Source organism: Mus pahari, chromosome 10 (assembly GCF_900095145.1).
Source record: "Mus pahari chromosome 10, PAHARI_EIJ_v1.1, whole genome shotgun sequence".
Lineage (NCBI taxonomy): Eukaryota > Metazoa > Chordata > Mammalia > Rodentia > Muridae > Mus > Mus pahari.
The window spans coordinates 92,986,667-93,010,553 of record NC_034599.1 but is presented as its reverse complement, the minus strand read 5'-3'; the positions used below and the strand labels follow the sequence as shown (position 1 = coordinate 93,010,553).

The 23,887-nt window shown below is 48.1% G+C and overlaps 1 protein-coding gene across 4 annotated transcripts in view; it reads right to left on the bottom strand.

Moving 5' to 3' along the window:
* Positions 1–23,887, bottom strand: part of Dzip1l (DAZ interacting zinc finger protein 1 like) — a 40,245-nt gene that overhangs the window by 2,282 nt on the left and 14,076 nt on the right. For 3 of the 4 annotated variants that reach the window (XM_021207176.2, XM_029543696.1, XM_029543697.1), the window contains exons 7-16: positions 20,566–20,694; positions 17,899–17,961; positions 16,729–16,869; positions 13,035–13,065; positions 12,285–12,338; positions 8,265–8,407; positions 5,923–6,115; positions 3,996–4,212; positions 3,437–3,627; positions 1,326–1,465 (exon numbers count right to left, since the gene is read on the bottom strand). In XM_021207176.2, the coding sequence (XP_021062835.1) occupies positions 1,326–1,465; positions 3,437–3,627; positions 3,996–4,212; positions 5,923–6,115; positions 8,265–8,407; positions 12,285–12,338; positions 13,035–13,065; positions 16,729–16,869; positions 17,899–17,961; positions 20,566–20,694 (1,302 nt within the window). The remainder of the gene's footprint in view (positions 1–1,325; positions 1,466–3,436; positions 3,628–3,995; positions 4,213–5,922; positions 6,116–8,264; positions 8,408–12,284; positions 12,339–13,034; positions 13,066–16,728; positions 16,870–17,898; positions 17,962–20,565; positions 20,695–23,887) is intronic. The other variant, XM_029543698.1, reaches the window with a different exon arrangement.

Below are 23,887 nucleotides of genomic sequence, written 5' to 3'. Positions count from 1 at the left end.
CCAGGAGCTCCAGTCCATGGTCCCTGTATCCCTGCTGGCTGTCTGGGTTTGGACATAGGACATTCCATGGATTTCATCCTGGCACGTAAGAAGACAGCATCCAGGGCTTAGACCGCACCTCCATTTGTTTTTCCTATCGCTGCTCTTTCTGAATGGAGAACAGGAGAACTTTACATAAACTCCAAGATTGTGTCATAAAAAGAAAAGGAGATAGACAGTGCTATTATAAAACAAAGTGGGGCTGGTGAGATGGCTCAGTGGGTAAGAGCACCTGACTGCTCTTCCGAAGGTCCGGAGTTCAAATCCCAACAACCACATGGTGGCTCATAACCATCTGTAACAAGATCTGACTCCCTCTTCTGGAGTGTCTGAAGACAGCTACAGTGTACTTACATAATTACTTAAATAAATAAATCTTAAAAAAATAAAAATAAAAAAAATAAAAAAAATAAAACAAAGTGTAGGGGACTCGGACTTGCTCGGTGACAGCCTGCCTAGCAGGTGATAGTGCCATCAATAACACTAAAACAACAACTGCTCACTACTACTACTACTGTTGTTGTTGCTGCTGCTGCTGTTGCTGCTGCTGCTGTTTGGGGCAGCATCATAATCATCTCAAAAAAAACCAAAACCAAAACAAACAACAACAACAACAACAACAAAAACAACCTTTTTGGTTGAAAGAAGTGAAGTAAAAAGAATTCTGTTTTTCTACCCTAGAAAATAACAGAAAATGGCAGCTGTTCCCTGGGAGGGAAAGGGTGGTGAATCTGGTACTCACATGAGTGCTAAGTCTGCAAATCCCATGGCAGCTACAGCCTGAGAAAGGCCGGGCCCTCAGGAGGTATAGTGATAAGGCTCCCAGCCCCTTGAATACTTGGGACAAAGGTGTACACTTCTCCGCCTGACGTGCCGTGTGGCACCACTCCGATGCCTGCCCTTGGTGGACAGTGTTTTACACGTAGCCCTGTGTTAGGGCCTCTGTCAAGTGAGAGCTGGGGAGATTGGGTCTATGGAAGAAATAGCACAGGAAGATAGCAACCACGGCAGGAAGGTCCCAGGGGTAGGAGACTAGGAACTGAACCGCCTCAGAAAGTACTTACATAATGAACCAAAGGGCATTTTAAACATGGCCACAGAAAAAAAATCCAAAGTGGTCATCTTTCTATGTATACAGCGACAAAGGAGACAACGTCACGTGTAGTGGCCTTCTCAGGATACGTTGGGCTGATACTTGCTCTGTCTCTCCCCGGTCCTCCACTCCAGAGACCTTAGATTTGGAGCTGGCTCTCCATGGGGCGTAGAATTACCATCAGGCGTCGTACCTGAGACTTTCTTGCTGGTGTGGAAGTCCTCTGAAGGGCAGTGTTGGGCCTTAAGAACATACTGACCCCTCCCGAAGGCTTCTTGGCTGGAGTCTCAAGCTGCTTCTCGAGGTTTTTGACAATGGACTGCACCAGTGTTCCTGGAAAGGGGACAAGGAACCACATCGGTGGAACAAACCCGGAGAGTGAACACTTAGTCCCTTTGGGCCACACCTAGGCTCCAGCGCAAACAGATGGACAGAGAGAGTGAGTCAAGAGGAAAAAGACAAGACTAGCACCTCCCCTCCCCCACAGAGAGAAAAAAAAGATAGAGAAGGTCCAGGCTAATACTAGCCTGGTTTCAAGAGGTTTAGATAGATCAATAGACAGACAGACAGACAGACAGACAGACGGACGATAGAACAAGACAAACAGACAAAAAGAATGCCTTCATCATATAACTGTGCTGAGTTATGACGTGGCTGCTAGTGGAGGTTTAGAAAGATCGACCCTCTAATGAATCCAAGGCAGAGACAGCCTTCCGTTTAATTCATGTAATTCTGTAATTCATGAACTACAAAGATTGGCATGTCAGGCAATGTGCGACGGTTAACCTTGTCAAGTTGACTGGATTAGAAATGGCCTAGGGAATAGTAGAGCACACCTCGGGGGCCTGCCTGTGAGACATCATCAAAGGCAGTTAGGTCGTGAGGGCTCTGATCTGATCAGTGGATTAGATACACTTCCTGTGAATGCCATACAGGAAGCAGGTCTTAACCAGTAACTCAGATTATCCATAGCTTCCCCCCACATCCCCACCCCCGATTCATAGTAAACCAAGATGACCAAGAAGCATAGCCTAAACTTCACCCAGATCCCTGGATTCAAATGCTAAGAATCTCTGCAGACTTTTGAAGCTGTAATGGCCCTTGGATGATTGATCATTGTGGTTCCCGGGGCTGAATGGCTCGGCGGTTAAGAGTGTCTACCTCATGTAACCTGAGCTTGGTTACTTCCATCATTGGTCAGCTCACAACCATCCACAACTCCAGCTTCCAGGATCCCAGTGCCCTCCTTTGGCCACCACGGGCATCTGTACCCCTTACACGTGCCCACACACAGACTTGCACATAGTTAAAAATGAGTCTTTAAAAGACAGAAATGTTTACCAAATTCCTACTCTCTGACCCCCTTATTCGTTGTCTCGTTAAAATACGTCATTTCTTACGGCAAAGAAACCAGAATCCTCGCACAAGGACAAGCAGAGAGTAACACAGTCAAACTGTATCAGTAGGCACGTGACCTCCCAGCTCCCAGTAGGCACATGACCTCCCAGCTCCATCATCTTGCCAGTCTATCAGCTCACCCGCTAAGGGAGCAAGGCTCCATCCAGAAAACCAACCCTGGTGGCATCTCACAGGCTGACAGGCTTGGACTATGCGGCAGGCATAGAGAAGCATCTATTAAGATAAGCAAGCACTTCCAGACTGCAAACCCCGGGGCTCCCCTCGCTTCTCCTTTGCAAAGTCAAAATTGTAAGCTCCCCATTTTCCACCTGGCTGAGAAACACGGCCTGAAGCAGGGGCACCGCTTCCTTCAGTGGGTTTTATAAGGGAACCTTGAAAGGCTGCGGGCAGATGCCATTACTCTGAGAAATGTTCAACCCCTCAACGTAACGCCCCTACGAGATAGAGCATGGTACGTTTAGAGAACAATTCACTCCAACTACCAGAAAGCTCAGCTTCAGTCTCTATAAAGCCCTTTTCATCAACAACCGGCATCCTGTTGGTCTCCGAAGCAAATGTCAAACAACATTTTCCTTCCTACACAGATAAAACGGCGCTGCGACCCAAAGGCTGTTGGTGGAGACTCACTGGAGGCTTCTGACTGCCTTCTGCTAGCCGTTTCTCCCATACGGCCCCAAAAGGGAGCTAGGCCTTAGATAGCCTGCTCTGCTAGTAAGACCATGAAACACAAAGAAGGGAGGGGGCTCCCCAAACCTCCAACCTTCAGACACCCAGTGACACAAACATAGGGTAATAGAAGCCCCACCCAAGTCTCCTGGCATGTCTGAGACAAAGAAGAAGTGCCATTCCAGGGCACGGAAAAACCGGAGCTGGAGAAGGACCCACCTGAGGAAGCCAGCCCGCCTGAGCCCTTCCCGGGAGGCTGGGCACTCTCCTCTGAGGTCTCGGCATCAGACCAGCCCCAGTTGTCCTCAGGCTGGGCTGCCGACCTAGAGAGAGCCTTAGGAGGCTGAAGGGACACGCGCTGCACGACGTCTCCCTCTGGCTCTTCTTCAGAACTAAAAGGTGGGGTGCTGCTGAGAGACCAAATGAAGGGAGCGGGGGTCAGAAAGAAAATACTCAAAAGCCAGACTTTGCCTCTCTGGTTTGCCCACACCCGGCCCCGCTCCTCTCTCAGGCAAAGCACAGAGCTCACAGTGCCTGAGGCCCTACCCTCCCACTTCAGCCTGGTTTGGGGGAAGAGACGGGAGGGGAGGGAGGCCTGTCTGGACTGGGAGTAAAGGGTTCCCAGTCTCTCAGAATCTCCTGAGGAATACTACCTGAGGTACTTCCTCTATGTCTGTCCCCTTCCCTCCCCTGTAATGCAGAGCTCTGTGAAGAGAGGCTTCCTGAGGCCACGCACCACCACCTCCGACCCTACAAGAGGCCAAAGTCTAGAGCTCACCTCAGCCCGGGCCCAGGGGAAACAGGGGTACTGGAGGGTCCATGCACTCTGGGGCGTGGAATGGGGGTGGACACCTGGGTGAGGCGGGGGCCGTGGCTGCTGTGGCCCTGAAGAGTTGGCGTTGAAGGCTCTGCTGGTTTGGATGGCAGGGCCACAGTCAAGGTCTTGGTCTTTGGCCGGACCTCCCTTGTGGCCAGTGTGATCCGCTGGCTTTTGACTAGAAATACAGAAAAGACACAGAAGGTGCCAACAGTCCCGAAATAATGTAGAAGAAGATATAACACCAGAGATGATTAAGCCATAATACACTGACTGCTGCCCTACGTCATGAGTCCCTCTGCTAGGGCAAAGATCCAGTTTCATCAGAGGCTGGGAGAGTATTCGGTATCTTAGGGTCACGCCATCATTACAGAAGACCAGAGAAGCCAGCCAATCTGAGGACCCAGGCCGACTTTCTCACAACCTTGACTACTCACAACCTTAAATGTGAGAGGCCCTGCAGGAAGCCCCTGCGGCCACCAGAGGTCGCTGCAGGACTACATGACTACCAAGAGCTACCAGGATCTTTTAATTCATAGCCAAGGTTGCTGTGCCCAAGACAGGCAGTTAGACACCACCCCTCTGTTTTCCACATTACACTGGGACCCCCTTGGGAGACAGGGTGCCCAGAGACGTTTATTCTTGGAAAGCAAACTGGAGCGGAAGTGCCTCCCAAGGAGCTAAAGTGCTTTCCGTGAAACTTAACATGTATGCACTGAATTCATCGAGAAGTGTTTCTTACTGCTTGCTGTAGCTCAAGGTCAAAAAATGTCTGCGATACACTGCTCTCAGAGAATCTGTTTATTCCTAAGTGGGAAGGGGCAAGCTGAAGAAAGGTGAGAGGCAAACCAGCCTGCGGAGAGGAAGGAACAGCTTCCAGTCACGAACCGGAGCTCTCCGCACAGATTTCCCCCGCTTTACAGGGACGCTGAGCTAGGAAGGAACAAAGGGGCAGGTGCAAACCCAACTGCCGCTGTGCCCCACAGCAAGCTCCCAAGCGAGGCACGCGATCTAAGCCAGTGGCTCTCAACCTCCCTAATGCCGAGGACCCCTTCATACAGTTCCTCATGTGTGGTGACCCCTGAGAGCCAGGACTCCGAGGACACTGCCGTGCTTCCTGTCCTGAGTGTCCAGCACTCCTGTGTCTATCTGACTCCCATCGGTCCCTGTTGTTTTCTCATGTGACAGGGCAGGTCCTGGCATGAAGTGAGGCAAAGCATATTCTGTGCTAAGTGTAGAGACGTTTAGGCCGAAGGGCGAAGGAATACAAGATCCTAGCGGGAGAGCCGCCTGTCGGCCAGAGATGTCTGCAAGGCCTGGAACTGTCCTCCCTTTAGAAACGTTAAGGTGAAGCTGACTTGGGATGGAGTTTCTCAGATAATCACATCATTTTTACCCTATTTTATACTACCTGTCTGTTATCTCTTTAACATGTTGCATTAAGTAATACTGGCTTTATATGTATATAAGAAATAATTCTATTACCTAATGTGACTGCTATGCCAGGAATATTTTTCCCCCAATTCATGTATCAAAAAAGAGTAAGTTATAAAACAACTGGTCCATGTACCAACTAAAATCATCTCTAATGTCCCCCAGAGATATGCACAAAGAGCTCAGCTCTGAACTGCTGGACACGACGCAGGATTGGCATCCTTCTGGCCACGCCCACAACAGAGGAAATGTCATGATGGAACCTGGGCATTCATTAATCCTCCACCCACAGCACAAGGGTCTCAACCCAACCCCATCCTTGAGGATCCCACAAGCTCAGTTCATCAGAGAAGCATCCCGACGGAAGGAGGAGCTGCGCCCTCCACCTCAGGCAGAGCTGAATCCTCCCCTCGTGAGGGTCGTGGTCTCAAAGCCCGGCCTGCCCTCGGCTTACCTGGAGGCTGGCCATCTGGCTGGGACACCACAGCCGTACTCTCCCATCTCTTCTTCACCCTGCAGCTCACTTCCTTGTGGAGCTTTTCCCTCAGACTCGGGAATTCTCGGAAGCTTCGGGCTATCTGCTCCCTTTGGGTTCTCAGCAGGGGCTCCAGGCGGCGGACAGTCTGAGCAGAAATTCCCTTTGTGTCCTAGAGGAGACAAGAGTTCACCTTGGCATACACAGGCTCCCTCCTCCTCTGCCTATAGCGGCTGACACAGAGCTACCGTGACTGGTGTCTGGCGTGTTTACGTCGGAGGAGGTGATGTGAGAACAGAGAGGGTGACCACACATAGCAGAAATCCTGAGGATTTGGGTTCGGGAGCTCTATTACCACGCACACTACACGGGCTTCAGCAAAGGGCTGCTGCCACACCACCTCCAGTAGGATCTGTGTGACAAGTTCCACAGACTGAGGCGATCGACCTCAAAAGGGGGAGGCCTCCTGGAACCGGTTGTGGAACTCTTCGCTGGAGAAAAAAATATTGAGCCGTAGTTCTCATGGCAATCTATCTGTTTTGTTTTCTCTTATTCCTTTTCTTATTTACATGTTCCTAGTAGCCTAGGCCAAGCTCTTAAACGAGAATGGTAAGAAACCATTCCTAGAGATGGGGCCACTAACATGACCTTATCCCCAGGGAAACCAACGCTTTACTTTCTAAATCATTTACAAAACTAAATCATTTACAAAACTATTATGATGGATAAAAATGTTCCCAACAGTAAAATTTCATATGGTTACATGTGTGTCATTGAGGTGGATTTTGGTATACGGTAAAGAAAGCCTTAATTAGAAAGAATTAAAATAGTTTAAATTTATATATTCAAGATTTATAAAAAGTCAGGCACTAGATGTTAAATAATAATTAACCATAGGGCTGGAAATTTAGTTCAGTGGTTAAGAGCACTGACCATTAAAGATTTACTAACCTGCTCCTGGAAATATGCCACTAGCCTTGGACGNCAGCCCCCACTGAATACATCCTTTTAGAANTGTTATATTTTGATGATTTATAATGATGTTACCTGTTCTGTTTGTGATTCACTGAACACATAGTTTCAGAGTTGTAATGTTTGGATGATTTTTTTGTGCTTTACTATGCCAAATGATTTTTGTTGGTATCTGTGATTGTTTCACTGGATATAGTTTCTAAGAGATGCAATGTTTGGTTTTTTAATGTATAAAATCCCCTGCTTGAGAGCTGCAAAATCCACTCAGATTCAAACTGCCTCTGTGTTTGTTTCTGTTTGTCACCACTGAATCCTTACCCATCTAGCTTCAAGGACCCTCATTCCAGGGACCCCCATACCCAACCGGGGTGGTCCGTGGCAGGCTGCATCACGGCTCACACAGTAAGGGACCTGGATTGGGCTTCCCCAGCACACAGCTGAACCTGGTGGGGGAGCATGGCCTGCTTCATTTCATACCTCTCCTGGCACTCCTGTGTTCTTCCTGCTTAACAGTGTTTGGAAAAACTGGACTACAAACAGCAGTGTGGGCTTCTAGAAGTTTCCTGGGCTTCGGCTACCCACCCAGAACCCAGGAGATGGTCTGGGAGGCATCCGAATCCTGGGTGAAGATTTATCAGAATCAGACAGTTTCTTAAGTACGACCGGGCCTGGATTAAGCAGCAGGTAAGGCCAGAGCAATCTCAGTGAGCATGATCGCAAAGCTAAGCCTCACCACCGTCGGCGTTGGTTTTCCTTGTGTTTCTAATCTTACTCATTGAAAGGCAAATGGTAAGTTCAATGCTATGATGCTCGGCTACTCGGATAACATAATGTACCTTTACTTACTCACAGATGTCCCTGCTGCCCATACCCACACACAGCCAGGAGCAGCCACACGGTCCACACATAGACAGTAGACTCATATCTGTGCAAATGGGACTGGTCCATAGACCAGACTCAACCAGTTGACTGCCCTGTCATCTGTCAGAGATGCAAGGGCAAAAGCAGCCAATGAGCAGCGGAGAACACCGAGAGGGACACAGACTTAGAGGAGAAAAGAGCAAAGACCTCTCGGCTGCTGAGAGCTGACAGACGCTGCCCAGACAGCAATGAGCACAGGAAGAAGCAATTGACCCTACGACGGAAAGAACAGTAAATCCCCTCTCTAGGTGACACTTTTGGTCTTCGCTGTTAAGTCTCAGACGTTAAAACAGTCCGTGGTGTAGCGGACTGCGTTAATTCCAGCTTTGGAGGTTGGGGTGAGTTCAAGGCCAGCCTGGGCTGCACAGCAGGACCTGTCTTTAAGCACATAATCAAATGACTAACTCGACAGTGGCCCGGGAACTGACCCTCTTTATGCCCAGGCCTTCCAGCTTCTCTTCCAGGGTGTCCTCCAGGATGGGCCGGAACTGCTTCAGCCAAGTAGGGTTTTTCCTGAGAGCTTCTAACACCTTCCGTTGCTCCTGCTGCTCCTCAAGGGAGGCCTCCAGCTCTGCAGGAGGAAACAGTAAGCAAGGTCAGAGCTCCCTCCTGAGACCACTGTCCCCAGAGCCCTGCTGTACCTGCCCGGTGACTCCAGTCTCCGGAGTGAGTCGAGAGCAGATCACTCCCACATACCTACCCAAGGCTCAGAGGATGAGATACCAGAGGTCAGGTCTGGGTATCCCTCGCTCAGACTCGCCACCCACCTATCTTCCCATCTCCTGCCATTCTGGACCTCGAAGGTCTGGGCTCAGTCAGTCTTGAGACAGGTCAACCCATAGCTTTGGTTTGGAATTGAGCCTTGAGAACAACCTCTTCCCTGGGCTCCACTCTGGTCTCAGAGGCCAGACCAGCTCCAGACTCAGCTCAGCCTCCACCTGATACCATCCCCTACCACTGAACTCTCTGCTACCACTGCATCTGGTCCTGTTCTGAACCCGATTAAACCCCAGACAGAATCTTCCCCTCAAGCTCCCTCTCTAGGTCACAGTCTTTCCTCCTACAATGTAGTATGTATTGGGATTACTTAACCTAAAAACGCGCATACCTGGCCCCTCCAAGTCACCCCCAGCCGTACTTCTGGGACCTCCGTAAAATATCAAGGACTAGATAAAATGTTAAGGCCTAGGTAATGGTTATCTGGAGACTTTCCAATGCCAAGAGTGATTGGATGTTCTGTTATGCTCTGTGCTCTTGGGAACCAACCATGATAGAAGTCAGGACTGTTTTGTATAGTTGCCCACAATAAGCTTGGACCCGAACCAACCACAGCAGTGATTCCTGTACCTATGTAGAAGTTTTTATGGTGTTTGACTTTATAAGCTGACCCTGAAATGGACCCCAACTAGGACAAGGACCTGCACTAATGTAAAACACTATTTGGAATAAGACTTCCATTTTCAGTAGTGGTCAAATAAAGTTTAAGTTCCCAGGACTTCCCTGGGAACTGACATCCTACTTGGCAGAAAGAGACATGCACATAGGTCACTGACATTCTGGTTGTCAAGTTAAGATATGGATGTTAGACAAGTCCCATCTTTGTAGACAAGTTAAGACCTGAATATTAGACGAGGCAGGTCCCCTGCCACAGTTGAATACCCTGACCAACAGAAACAGAGTGAGTGTAAAACAGAGACATGTTCCTGAGGGAATCCCCTGTCCCTAAACCCTGGTGGTGAAATAACTTGGCACAGAGGCTTGTGGATTTGGGGCTTAAAAACCCTGTAGAATGCTTAACTCAATGTCATGGTTCAGTTCCCAAATCTGGACCATCGCCCTGGTCCACCAGTCCTAGGGTGTATACTCAATAAACTATCCCTGTCTGATTGAGACTGGTGTTTGAGTGGTTTGTGAGGCAATTCCTGGACCACAACACACACACACATACACACACACACACACACACACATACACACACACACACACACACACACATATATACATAGGAAGTCCTGGAATCTATATATTCCTGTGCACATATGATTCTGATGGAGATGCGTCATATACCATACTTCAAGAAATACTGATCCGTGGGTAGGAAAACGAGTAGTTATAATAAAACGTGCTAACTGCTACAGAGGAAGAGGATGTGGCGATGGGGTGGGGGTGGGGTCCCAGGAGTTGTTCTTCGGGGCCTGTAGGATACTGGTTCTCATTCCTTCCTAGTGCTAAGATCCTTCGATACAGTTCCTCATGTTGTGATGATCCCCCAACCATAAAATTATTTTCTTGCTAATTTAAAACCGTAATTTTGCTACTGTTGTAGATTATAATTTGAATATCTGTCATGCAGGGTATCTGATATGCCACCCGGGAGGTCAGGTCACAACCCATAGGTTGAGAACCGCTGCTGTAGGGGCGCCAGTGCCCTGAGCGCTTTGATTCGCTTACCACAAATTATTGGTTTTCCCAGGAAAATCGCCTCAACCAACCACCTCAACCAAGGCTGGACAAATGTCTGTCACCTCAGAAAGAGCAGAGATGACAAACCAAAGACACAATCTCACCCCAGCCTGGCTTGGTGAGCCAATAGTTTTTAATCAGGGTAACATAGAGGAGGACGGGTAACCAACAGAGAGCTACACCACCCAAGAAGGGGCTCCCTCCTCACAGCTCCTGCTAAGCACTTAGAACTCATCAAGGAGGGGCAGGGTCTCTGAAAGTTAACCGGCTCTAGCTGATCAGGTCTCCTGTGGATAATCCCAGCCACTGAGTGTTCAAGACAGCAAGGGCCCTGTTATGCTGTCATGGTTTGAATATGCTTGGCCCAGAGAGGGGCACTATTTGGAGGTGTGAACCTGTTGGAGTAGCTGTGTCACTGTGGGCGTGGGCTTTTAAGACCCTCATCCTAGCTGCCTGGAAGTCTATCTTCCACTAACAGCCTTCAGATGAAGATGCAGAACTCTCAGCTCCTCCTGCATCATGCCTGCCTGGATGCTGCCAGGCTCCCACCTTGATGATAATGGACTGAACCTCTTAACCTGTAAGCCAGTCCCAATTAAATGTTGTCCTTTATAAGACTTGCCTTGGTCACGGTCTCTGCTTACAGCAGTAAAACCCTAAGACAAGAAGACAGCAATCCATAAGTGTGGGCAGAACACTGCTGAGTGCTCGGGCCCTGGAGAAACCCATCCTGGCTTCTCCAAGGCAGCTTATGGGCAGACATGGTGACTCTCAAGCTGGCGACACTTTCAAGCCACCCAGGCTAATTATACCCAAATTAGTGATAATGAGTTAGAAACCTTCATTTTTATTTCAAAACTCCCTGGCTTTGTTTCCAAACATCATCACCCAGTAATTTGTAAGGTATGAAAATTCTCTTGAGTTTTCACTCCAAACCTACTATATGTCAGCAATTCTGCAGGCAAGGCCCTGAAATCTGTGGTTGGACAAAAGCTGACCAAGCTTACTCCTCAGGTGACTCTCAGCAAGTATACAAGGAGATGCACACCTCAACCCAGGCTATACACTGGAACTGCCTGAAAAGCTTTAAAGGCCACCAAGGTCCAGAGCCTATCTGCACAAGCTCTGCAGGGGGTCTGGGTAGCACAATCCTCCACCCAGTTAGCTGCAAGCTCCCTGCATGGATAACACAGAAAGTTTCAGTCATTTGAGGCAGGAATCAGAATGTTCGGGAGACTACATGGGAAGAACATACTGCTGGGTCCTGTCCTCCAAAATTCTACTTCCATCTGTCTGTGATGTGGTTGGGAGAAATTGCCAATTTACATTTCTAACACCATGCTTGCTACCTGCTGTCCTGGGACCTAAAGGGACACAGCACAGTGTGCCAGGCAGATGACAGGTCTACCAAAGCCATGGGGACTCACCCACTCATCTCCATGTCTTTCTGACTAGAACTTGGAGGATTTCCTTCAGGCCACACGACAGGCTTGTGACTTTAGGTTCCCCATGATCTACCTACAGCCCTTTCACAAGGAGAGTAGAACAGCAGAGAGCACTTGAAAGATGAGTTCTCCTCAGCTGCTCTGAACAGCACTAGGTTGGCAGGTACAAGGGGCAGGCAAGAGTCAGAAGCCCTGTAGGCACTGGCTCCGCCTCCTGTAGCCTGTGGCTCAGTGACCCTGCAGACCGAACATTAGTACCTTTAAGCAAGACACCTGGTGCACACAAGGTGCAGAAGAAATATTTACCTTGTGTCCTTAGATCCTTCCACCAGTTTCACGTGTCCAAATTACAGTTAAAGAGAAACGAAAGGGGCTGGAGAGACGGCTTAACAGGCTGCTCTTCCAGAGTTCAATCCCCAGCCACCACATGGTGGCTCACAAGTATCTATAGTGTGATCTGATACCCTCTTCTGGCATGCAGGTGTACATGCAGATAGAGCACTCACATACATTAATACATTAAATAAAAGAGAGACCCACCTTCTTCAGAAGAGTCCTCCTCTGTGGCCACAGCCTTTGGCATCTCTTGGACTTCTGAGAAGACAGGAGCAATTAGTGGCACCAGAACCCTGCAGTCCACCCCCGACACAAAGAAAGGTTTAGTAAGTACCCCAGGGTGAGTGCTGGCCTGTAAGGACCTGCCCTCCACAGATTCATCTTTACCAGAGGGGCAGAATGGGGAAAGATCACAAACACAGACATTGGAGGCAGAAAGATCCAGTTCACACCTCAGCTCTGCCACACACATCCCCCAGTAGCTGTGCAGGAGCTGACAAGTCCCTGAACCTCACTCAGTGTCTGGGTTTTTTTTTTTATGTGGAAAATAGAGGAATAATAACCATCCCATGTTAAACAGAATAATATGAAGATGGGCCTGAAGAACTTGGCCCGGCACTGTTGTCATTAATGGCATGCTACAGACATGGTGAATCAAAAAGGCTACTTAAGGGACCAGCTTCACCAACACCACGCCCAAGACCCTCACCCCCTCCGTCCCACTGGACCAAATCAAACCAGGCATGAATCTCTGGGAGCTGATGGGAGGCCTTCAGCAAAAATACCCTCTTTCCCATAAGACCTGCCCCTTGCCCAGTTCAAGAGCCTGTCACCACACCTCATGTCCCATGGACGGCTAACACCACTCCTCTACCATAAGTCACCTGGGCAGTGGAAGAGAAAGAGCCCAGGACACCCCCAAAGACTCATACTAAGCTCCCACGGCAGACTTACCCTCCACCTTCCTGAGGGACAAAGTCTGGATCTGCAAAGGGCAGGATAGAGCAGGTTAGAGCCAGCAGAGGACACTGGAGGGACTCTGCTCTGCTCTGAGCAATAGATCTGCCCAGACTAGGGAAGAGAGGGCAGCCATGGTTGTCATGCCACCCACTAAGGGCTCACTACCCAGCCCCATGCTCATGTCATCTCCCAGTCTGCTCAGCTCTCTCAGAAATGAGAGACCACAAGGACTGTCTTCAGGGCAGGGAAGCAGAGTGGAACAGGAAAAGGTAGAAATTCTAACCAGGGATGCAGACACCTGAGCTGAGGGCTCCTGGGAGCACAGAGGCCACACAGCATCCCTGCCTGGAGGCCTGAGCCAGGCACTCCCTAATCTGCTCAGCACACCTTTCCCAACAAGGGCCTTCTCTTTCCTCTTTCACAGGCTGTAGACTGGGCAGTCAAATGTGCACCCTGACCTCAGACCACAGTTCATAGCTGTCCGTCCATGTTTGGATGGAGTGCTCTGAACTAGCAAAGGGTCAAATGTTGTTAGCAGCCAACTGGTTTTGGTTTTCTTGGTTTGTCTGTTTGTTTTGCCATGTGGAACCAATAAGAAATAAGCTGGCTTCTGAATAAAAGAAACGCTTTCAGAAGAGAGATGCAAAACAGGAGAACTCTGTCCATCTTCAAGTCCTGGTTCCTTTTACTCCCAAACTCTGCTGCTCCCCAGCCTTGGGCTATGAAGCACCATTCAGCTCTACAGTGTGTCCTCTCTTCTGCGTTGGCTTGGGTTTCTATGACCAGGTACTGGTGTTGAAGTTCTCATCTAATATCAATCCCCAACTGTTTCTCCTCACCTGTCTCTACTGCAGAGACAACAAAACCACCTATGAGGGGCTGGAGAGAGGAAGCAGCCGCTAAGAGCACTCGCTGTTCTTACAGAGGACCCAGACTCAGTCCCCAGCAGCCTCTACTCACAGCCTTCTGTAATCCCAGTTCCAGGGGAACCCCACAGCCTCTTCCAACCTCCAAGGGCACCAAGCGCACACACGGCACAATACTTGTATGCAGGGAGAATACCCATTCACATAGAATTAAATCTTTTATTTTATTTTTTTAATGAAGAACCCTTTTTAAAAAATTATGCTCTTTCCCCATATCTTAGCTAGGGTTTTCTAGGGCTGTGATAAAACACCATAGCCAAAAAGCAAGGTGAGGAGGAAAGAGTTCATGTGTCTTATACTTCCAGATCATAGTCCATCGTTAGAGGAAGTCAGAACAGGAGGTCAAGCAGAGCTGGAACCTGGAGGCAGGAGCTGATGCAGAGGCCGTGGAGAGGGGCTGCTTACTGACTTGCTCCCCGTAGCTTGCTCAGCCTGCTTTCTTACAGAACCCAGGACCACCAGCCCGGGGGTGGCACCACCCACAATGAGCCGGGCCCTTCCCCATTGATCACTTACTGAGAAAAGGCCTTACAGCTGGCTCTCCTGGAGACATTTCCTCAACTAAGGCTCCCTCGTCTCTGATGACTCTAGCTTGTGTCAAGTTGACACACAAAACCAGCCAGTATACCCAGCTTCTTTAAAATTGTATTTGCTCACCAACACAGCTTTGACCAATCATGTATCTCCAAAGTCTTGAGCTGATGCAGAGAGCTCAGTAGACAGAGGCCCTTGCTGCCCAAGCCCAGTGACCTGCTTTAGATTTCTGAATCTACCTAAAAGCAGAAGGAAAGCTGAACTCCACAGCCCTATGGGCTCTCTATGAGTACCGTGGTGTGCACATGCTCACACACAGCTGAAATAAATAATTATTTTTGAGATGTTTGGAGAAGAGGCCTTTTCATCAACTTCTTCCATCAAATATGTTATAACATTTGGGGCTGCAATGCTTTCTTGTAACTACAACAGCTGAATGTAAAGGTGGAATCAGAGTCTGGGTTCTCAGTGGAATCAATTTGGTACTAACCACAGCCAGCAAGTGTTGCCTCTTTGGGGCTATGATCAACACAAACTGCTACTACTTCTTTATTCTGTTATCATGAGCCAGCAACTTCCACTTCCGAGCAGTAGATCTGAAGGATCTAGTTCCAGGGTGAACTAGAGGTGACTTATAGCAGCAAAGAGGCCAGTGTTTACAGGGACCAGGGGACAAGGGTAGTGTTGTATAGCAGTTTCCTCCCAGACTAAAACATTCCATCTTTAAGCAGGAAGGTAACGAACTCAAAAGAGCTTCAGGAAGTCCCTGAAACCGACCAGATTCACTAGGCCCCTCCCTGCCAGAATAAGAAATAAAAGCTGAGAGTACCACTCTCAGGAAGCTCAGCTACAAAGAACACTGACAAGCTATACTTAAAGAAGGCTCTGAGACCAACTGAGCTGCCTACAAGAAGTAGAATCCTAGTGAGCTGCCTGGAAGAAGCCTAGACCAATGGAGTCTCTTGGAGAGGACACTCCCCAGCCTGCAGGCATTGCAGTGTGTTCCAGGTTCCCAGCTTTTGTGAGCTGTCACCCATGCTGGGGCAGGCTTTGGTGATATCACATTTATACTCTCATAAGTAACCCCTCAGCCATACTCCTGTAAGTAACCCCAGTAAAACTCACTGGTTCACCAAGTTGGACTTTGGTGGTATCTATACTTTGGTCTGTCATGGTTCCCTATCTGGGGTGAGTAGATCTGCATGTTGTGTCTTCCAGGAAAAGTTCTGTCAGGTGACGGGTAGGTATGGTGACTGACAGAATGTGGCTAGGGAGCAGAAGATTGTAACTAACCAGAGGCATGAGGACAGGAGGAAGGAGCGAGACAGGGACAGTAACTCCAGGGTTATGTGGAGAACAGGAACCTGAGGCCGCAGGTGGGCTTCAGAGGGCATAGGGACAGCTTTCCCACAGCCCTGGCCTTCCAAAGGGGAGCTGAGTACAGGCTGGTTGGGAAAATCACCAAGAACAGGTAAAGAACCACAGCACCCAACTTTAGGAGATGCTCGGCCAGCCAGCAACTTCTTTCTTACTGGCTTTTTAGAAAATCTCCTCAGAAGCCATTCCTTTATGGAGAGGGGGCTGGTGAATAAGTTACATCTGTGAATGCACAGATAAGGAGCACGGCTCTGTGTCCCACCAGCCTCGCAAGAGTCCAACGTCACCACTGTGCAGACCTAAACAAGCCTGTTTCCTCCACCATTAAATCCACGGTTCTCAAACCCTCGGGTCATGATTCCCCAGGGGGAGGGTCACAGATTCCATATCCTGCATATCAGATATTTGCATTACAATTCATAATAATAGCAAAGTGACAGTTATGAAACAGCAACAAGGTAAATGTTATGCTTGGGAGAGTCACCACAACATGAGGAAGTGTATTTAAAGGGCCGCAGCATGAGGAAGGTCGGTAACCACTGCACTAAACAAAGGGCAAGAGAAAGCAGTACCTATCTTGAAGGGCAGTTTGAGGTTTAAATGAGGTAACATGCAAAGTGCCAGCCTGGGGCCAGGCGTCTTGTGTGGTCTCTGGTGCTAGAATGAGCTGCTTGCCACCTGGAGAGCATGCTACTCCAGCCTGGAGGGAGGTGGCTACAGCCTCTAACTTCTCTTCACTCCCCTTCAGAAGCCTAATGGCATCAACTGCATGAGCCAAGGAACTATAAGCCATCCTCACAGAGAAGAGGCCTGGCAGTTGCGAGCCCCAACTAGGGAAAGGAAGGACCTACCGTCTCCTCCTGGGACTCGATAAGCCTGGCTTGTTCTTGAAGCTGAGCGCGGAGGGCATTGATATGGCGCTGAGACTGGGCAGCTGCTTTCTTCTGGTCCTGAGACAGGGAGACGTGGAGCCTCTCATTCTCTTCCTGCAGCTGGTGGGCACGAGGAAGGCGGTCAGTGAGATGTCTGCTAGGGATCCAAGGGCCCCAAGGGACCAAGGGAGAAGGGCGGTCCCGACAGCCAAATGCTCCTGGTGGACCTCTCCTGAGGCAAGACTGGATCTTTAAACTCTGCAGGTGGCTTTTTTATTTTTTAAATGTATTTATTATGTATATAGTATTCTGCCTGTATGCCAGAAGAGGGCATCAGATTCCAGTACAGATGGTTGTGAGCCACCATGTGGTTGCTAGGAATTGAACTCAGGACCTCTAGAGGAACAGCCAGCGCTCTTAACCTCTGAGCCATCTCCCCAGCCCCACTGGAGAAAAGTGACTTTCTAACAATTTCTTTCTAACAATTCTAGAAAGGTGACTTTCTAACAATTCTTGCTGTCTTCTAGTTTGGGTACATTTTTTGAGCTGTGCTGAAGAAGAAATGGGAAGAGAAAATGGAATGAAGGCTCCCAGGACCGTGGACAAAGGTTCTGTCAGGTGTAGTCTCCCACTGAAGGCATTCAGGTAAAAATGTCCACTCAAAAAATCATCAAATTCATCTTCAGATAAAAACAAGTGAAGAAAATGTGTTGTCACCTCTGATGTAAGAGCAGAGGTAAAATGTGGCCTTTTAATAATACTTGTATAAAGATACTCCAGAGAATATAAATGAAATAAACCACCACATGGGACTGGGCAGTCCTACGATGCAATGGGAGCAAAGTGTCCCATGGGTCCATGTGACTGATAACTCATCTGAGGCTGACGGCATACAAGTACCTACTTAGTGCAGGATGCATGTGAGTCAGGACATGGCCAGGGTCCCCTGCAGCAGGCTAACGCATATGTGGGATAGGCAGCTGACCCTATTTATATATTAAAGGGGACTTGCAGCCATGAACAGTAACACCTGATAGCCAATTCTAGGTAGAGAATGGGATGGGGGTGGGGTGGGGGCGGGGGTGGGGCGTGATGCTAAATAGGAAAATGTCATGGGAAGCCAAATTCTTGCTGCCAAACAAGAGCTACCTGTCTCCTCTCAGCTGCCCGCTCTTCATGCAGGGCCTTCATTTTCCTCTTCCACTCTGTTTTCTGAAAAAGAACAGAAGCTTGTCAAATGGAGCCCTCTAGGCAGTAATAAACATAAACTATAAAACGATGATGAGTAAAAAAGTACTGGCTCCTCGTCAGACAGGAAGACTAACAGAACAGAGGACCTGAAGCATGTGGGGGGGAAATGAGAGAGAATGGGGGCATAGATCATTGACTACTGGTGTTTGAACAAGTGACTGACCAGAAAGAAAAAAAAAAAGGAATGTCTGCTTAAAATCAAAACCAACTATAGACAGGTCAGATAATTGCGCATAAAAGTCAAGACAGTAAAAATAGTAATAATTAAGGTGACAGAATTACTCAAAGAAAGCACAGGAATATTTTCCTTTTAAGTCTCAGAGTAGGTACAACAAACAAGAAGAGGCAGAGAGACACCTTGCAGTTAGGAGCACTGCTGCCAACGCAGAGAACCTGAGTTCAGTTCCTAGCACCTCCATCAGGTGGCCTGCAACTTGCCTGTAACTCCAGCTGCAGAAGAAGATCCAACACCCTCTTCTAGCTTCTGCAGACATCCTCACACATGCACGCATATACACAGAGACACGTACAAACACAGAAATAAAAATGACAATGACTCTTTTTAAAAGGCTGACTGCTTAATAACTTTTACCATAGAAACTGAAAGCTGAAAGGCCAATAGACGAGTGGAGAAAAATCAGCCACAAACAACTATAATAACAAAAGTCTTAATTTCCACATGTTGGGCTGGAGAGATGGCTCAGAGGTTGAGAGCACTGCCTGCTCTTCCAGAGGTCATGAGTTTAATTCTCAGCAACCACCTGGTGGCTCACAACCATCTGTAATGGGATCCCATGCCCTCTTCTAGTGTGTCTGAAGACACCTACAGTGTACTCATATACATAAAATAAGTAAATAAAATCTTTAAAGAAAAAAAGTTCCACATGTTATGCAAACACAAAACTGGGTAAGGAAAGGAGCAATAATGACACAGAAGTAGAAAAGTCCAGTGCAGTGGCTCATGGCTGTAACTGGAGCATTTAAAAGCCGGAAGCAGGGAGGAAGGTCGGGAGTTCAAGGTTAGGGTCCTTCTCAGATATACAGTAAGGAGAAGCCAGCCTATAGGCTACATGAGAACAGGCTCAAAAAGTTAAAAGAAAAAAAAGAGAGAGAGAGAGAAAGGAGGGGCAAAAAAATAAATAAAGAGAAAGGAAAAGATTACAGGAAAAGAAAGGTGCTGTCTGTGTGCGCACACATATGGACACATATGTGTATATGTGCATTTGTACATGCTTGCATGTGTGTGGAAGCCAGGTGTCACTCTCCATCTTATTTTTGAGAGGAGGTCTCTCGCTAAATCAATTAGCTAGGCTGACTGAGCTGTGAGCCATGAGTCTGGGAACCTGTCTCTGCCGCCCCACCCCCAGGCCAGCTCTAAGGTTCTAAACTTAGTCATTCCTGGTTTTTATGTGGGAATTGCGGATCTAAACTAAAGCCCTCACGCTTGTATTGCAAGCACTTTACTGACCAAGCCCTCTCCCCAGGACTTTTTTATGATGTAAAATCCATGAACCAGCTCTATGGATTAGTTGTGCGGGTTGGTTGGTTGATTGGTTGTATACTTAACACAAACTAGAGTCACCTGAGAAGAGGGAGCCTCAAGAAGAGGATACCCCCATGAGACTGGCCTGTAGGCAAGCCTGCGGGTGTTTTCTTACTTGATGATTGATGTGGAAGGACCCAACCCACTGTGGGCAGTGGCCCTAGAGCAAGCCTTGAAGTAAATAAGCTGGTAAGCAGTTTCCCTCCACTGGCTCTGCTGTGGTTCCTGCCTCCAGGTTCCTGGCTCTAGGTTCCTGCCTTTGCTTCTGCTGATGATGCACTGTAACATGGAAGTTCAAGCCAACTAACCCCTTTCCTCCCCAAGATGCACTTGGTCTTGGTGTTTTAACACGGCAATAAAATGACAGTGGGACACCATGAAGCCAGCCGCGGCACCTTTCTGCAGACAGGCTTCCAGCTCTCTCTCATTCACCCTTGAAGAGCAGCCACGGATGCGGGTGCACCCTTGGGCTGCAGCTGCTGTCTGTCCCATACGTGACATCTACCTCCTCTGCCTGGACTTAAGTAAGTTTCTCCCAGTGGTGGCCAGGGTAGACAGGGTACAAATCTCCCCAGCTCTGTTCAGTGACTTCACAGTGATGGCCCGAAAGGAGCCTGCACACCCCAGAAACTCGTAGCTCTGAGCTGACAACTAAGCATTTACTACCACACCACAGATCTGTCGTAAATATCTCAGGACTGTCTCTCTTTCAGAATACTTTTTCAACTGTGTTAGAATGAAAGTTGGAGACAAAAATGTCAAAAACAAACAAACAAACAAAAAAAACCCACCTATGTTTACCTATATTTGTACACATCAGGTAAATATTAGGAATATAGCCATCACCAGCCTTGCCTGAGAACCTCATTCTCTGCTTTCTTTCTGAGTAAGACCTGAAAATACAGAGCTCTGATGTCTCTCAACTTCGCCAAATCCACAAAGGCAAAACAGAAGCCTCGGTGGGGGCAGCTAGATTCTTAGCTTGCTCTGGACAGAAGGGCATGGAGCCACCATCAGCTCACCTGGACTTCCATCTTTTCTCGAAGGGCCTGGAGCTCCTGGGCATGCTTGAGTCTCTCTTCTGACTCTTCATCCCGCAGAGACCCAAGGTGGGACTCTGTCATGCTGTAGGACTGCAGTGCCTTCAGCTTCTGAAAAAGCCAAGAACTGGTTTATTAAATGAAGACCTAGATATGACGTTGGCTTTACACCTCACCCCAATACAGAACCAGAAGAGTGAAACTCGCAGCAATCAAGAGCTTCCCCAGGTTGCCCTCACCACCACCATGTGCCTGCAAACATCCACACAAATCAGCAGTCCCCTCCCGAGGGGTCTCCCGGGGCTCAGCCCCTGTACAGTAAAAATAAGTACCCATGGGAAACACAAACTCAAGTGTTATTTCAATTCCAGTGAAATTCTGATGTCCCCAAACCCTGAACTTGCCCAAGTGCTGGCCAGCTTCTTCCCATGTCTGGAATAAGCTGGAAGACCCACACTTAGGGCCCATGTGAGAACCTCTGACTCCTCCAAGCCATGCCCTGAGGATTCCTGCCTTTTATACACACACACACACACACACACACACACACACACGCACACACACACACACACGCATACATACACACACACGAGAGAGAGAGAGAGAGAGAGAGAGAGAGAGAGAGAGAGAGAGAGAGAGAGAGAGACCAGAAACAGCTGTTTTTGTGCAGTGTTCAGAGCCATGTCACTTACAGCTACTAATCCTTGAGCAAGCACTGCCACCAGAGGAGAAAGCTGGATAAANACAGAATCCCTTCCTGCCTACCCAGGTCATACTAACAAAGCCCATGTCTATTCCAACATACAACTGAGAAGCCTTAGTGCAGCATTAAGAACCTGCAAGCCTGAGTTTAACTTGGCGTTCTTCTTGATAACTTTTCTCAGCCGCTGCTTAAGCAATACCAGGACCGGATGTTAATCAGGTCCCAGCTAGAGCATTTTTGCTGGCAAATGTTTTAGCAGACGCTTAGATAACTGGGGGTTTCTGATGCGTCTCCTCTACCGGCGCTATAGCACATTACACATCTGGCTCTTTGCACTGTAGACCCCCATGGTCTGTTCTTCCTGGAAGCAAACCCTCTAGCCGCTGCATCTACTCCATGTCTCCTGACATTACTCTTTCTGCAGTCAGTCATGGCCAAAGCAAGGTCTCAGACCTCTGCACCAGGCAAGCCGTAAGGAGAAACACTCTCAAGAGGTACTGAGGGCTCAGTGGCCCTCCTCACATCAGGGTGTCACCTCTGGTTTTGAAGACAACCTCACAGTACTTCCCAGTCATTCTAAATAGAAATCTTACCTTTTCTCCCTGAGTGGACAAAAGAGTTACTGAATGATACCGAGTCTTGTATCTAATTTTGCTCCCTATACTTTAATAACAGAAAATAATAAAGCATTGAAAGGAGTCAAGAGACATAGAAACGCAACCTGCGTAATCTTACAGGCAGACAGACAATAAATAACTACAGTCCTAGGCTATTCCGATATGAGAAGAATGGGATCTGAGTCGGAACGGGAGCTGGTAAAGGAGCGTGCCCTTGTTTTCTGAAACTCAAGATTTTCTAACCAAAACGAATCCCTTGGCCCTTGACAAGGTGGTTTCTGATCAATGACGTCTGCTTCAGATCAACAGTACTTATAGATGCCTATCAACAAGCAACATGTTGCGAAGTGCAGAGTCGGGGACATTTAAAATCAGGAACGATGGCTATAAAGCTGCTGGTGAGAGCCGAGGGTCACAGTAATGGAGTGTCAGCTTGTCTGCCACAGAGCGTCCCTAACCCAACAGGGAGCAAGCACTGTGATGGAGGACTTGATTAACTACAGAGAAAGAGACAAAGACAGAGACAGAGAGAGATGAGAGACATACGGAGAGAGAGACATACAGAGAAAGACAGAGATAGAGAGACAGACAGACACACAGAGAGAACGAGCTCTCATTTCCATCCTACCACGCTCCTTCTGCGTTTCCATCCCAGGTCCCAGGCTAGCCCTAAGACAATCCCCCTAGGAACACTTGCCTATGTATATCTATCTTTAGGCAAAACATGGAATGGTGTTGAGAAAAACTGTTGGCAATTCACTTTCAAAATGAGATTCTCTTGATGTGAGGAGGACCAATCGGAGGTAAATACATTTTAAAATGGTTCTCCATCTGGGCATATATGAGAGGATACGACTCAGCAGTCCCCTTAGGAATATCTCCCTGTGTTAGCGCTGGGTAGTGCGGCCAGCAGAAAACGGGACCTGGGAATTTTAAAAGCTACGTTCAAACCTCACCCCCAGCCCTTACTCGCTGTGTGAACTTGTACAAATTACGTGATTTCACCTGAAAACAAGGAATGTAATATGCATTCTTAAACGAAAGTGCATGTGTATAGGCATACACGCACACACACATACACATCTAAATGGAACTTAGCCAGGCAAAGTGGGCTGCACAGAAAGTTTGATGTGTTAAGTTTTTATGGTTGGGCAAAATGGTGCATGCTGTAATCCAGGCATTCACAAAGCAAAGGCAAGAAGATTGCTGTGAGTTTGAGGCCAGCCCACTTTACATAACAAGTTCCAGGCCAGCCAGGGGACAGAGACCCTGTCTGAAAAGAAAAAGTTCTGCACAGAGACAAGGAATGGAAGTATATCCAGTAAGTGTTACCTGTTGTGCACAACTACCATAGATCCCACCAAAGCATCTGATATATGGTCAGAATTCACCAGATATAAAATTGAGAAAAAAAAAAATGTGTTCATTTATGTGTTCTACCACATTTGAGAACACTTTGTAAAAATAAGGTTACTCTTCTAAAGAGTTCTAATTAAATGGCAGATAGTGTTATGTACTATATATGTGGTAATTTAACATTGTTACTAATCTATCGTACACAAAAGAAACTAAGGCCCAGGGGACGTAAACTAAGTCACCCAAGACCACACAGCAAATGTGTGCCGGAGCAGTGTGGGTTTCCCTGGGCACGGGTCTCTGTTGTCCAACCTTATACTATGTCAGCCCCAACAACAACACAAGAAAGACCAGTGAGGACTAAGTAATGAACTCTGAGGGTGGGAGGAGGCCTCGGTGGGCAAAGTGCTTGTTGTAAGGATCTGAGTCAGCCAGGCACAGTGGTACATATTTTATCCATCACCCGGCAGGCAGATGCAAGCCTGGTTTATAGTGAGAGTTCCAAGATAGAGAGAGCTACACAGTAAAACCCTGTCTCAGAAAAGGGAAGGAAGGGGAAGGGAAAGGGAAGGGAAAGGGGAGGGAGAGGGGGAGGAGGGGGGAAAGAGAGGAGAGGAGAGGAGAGGAG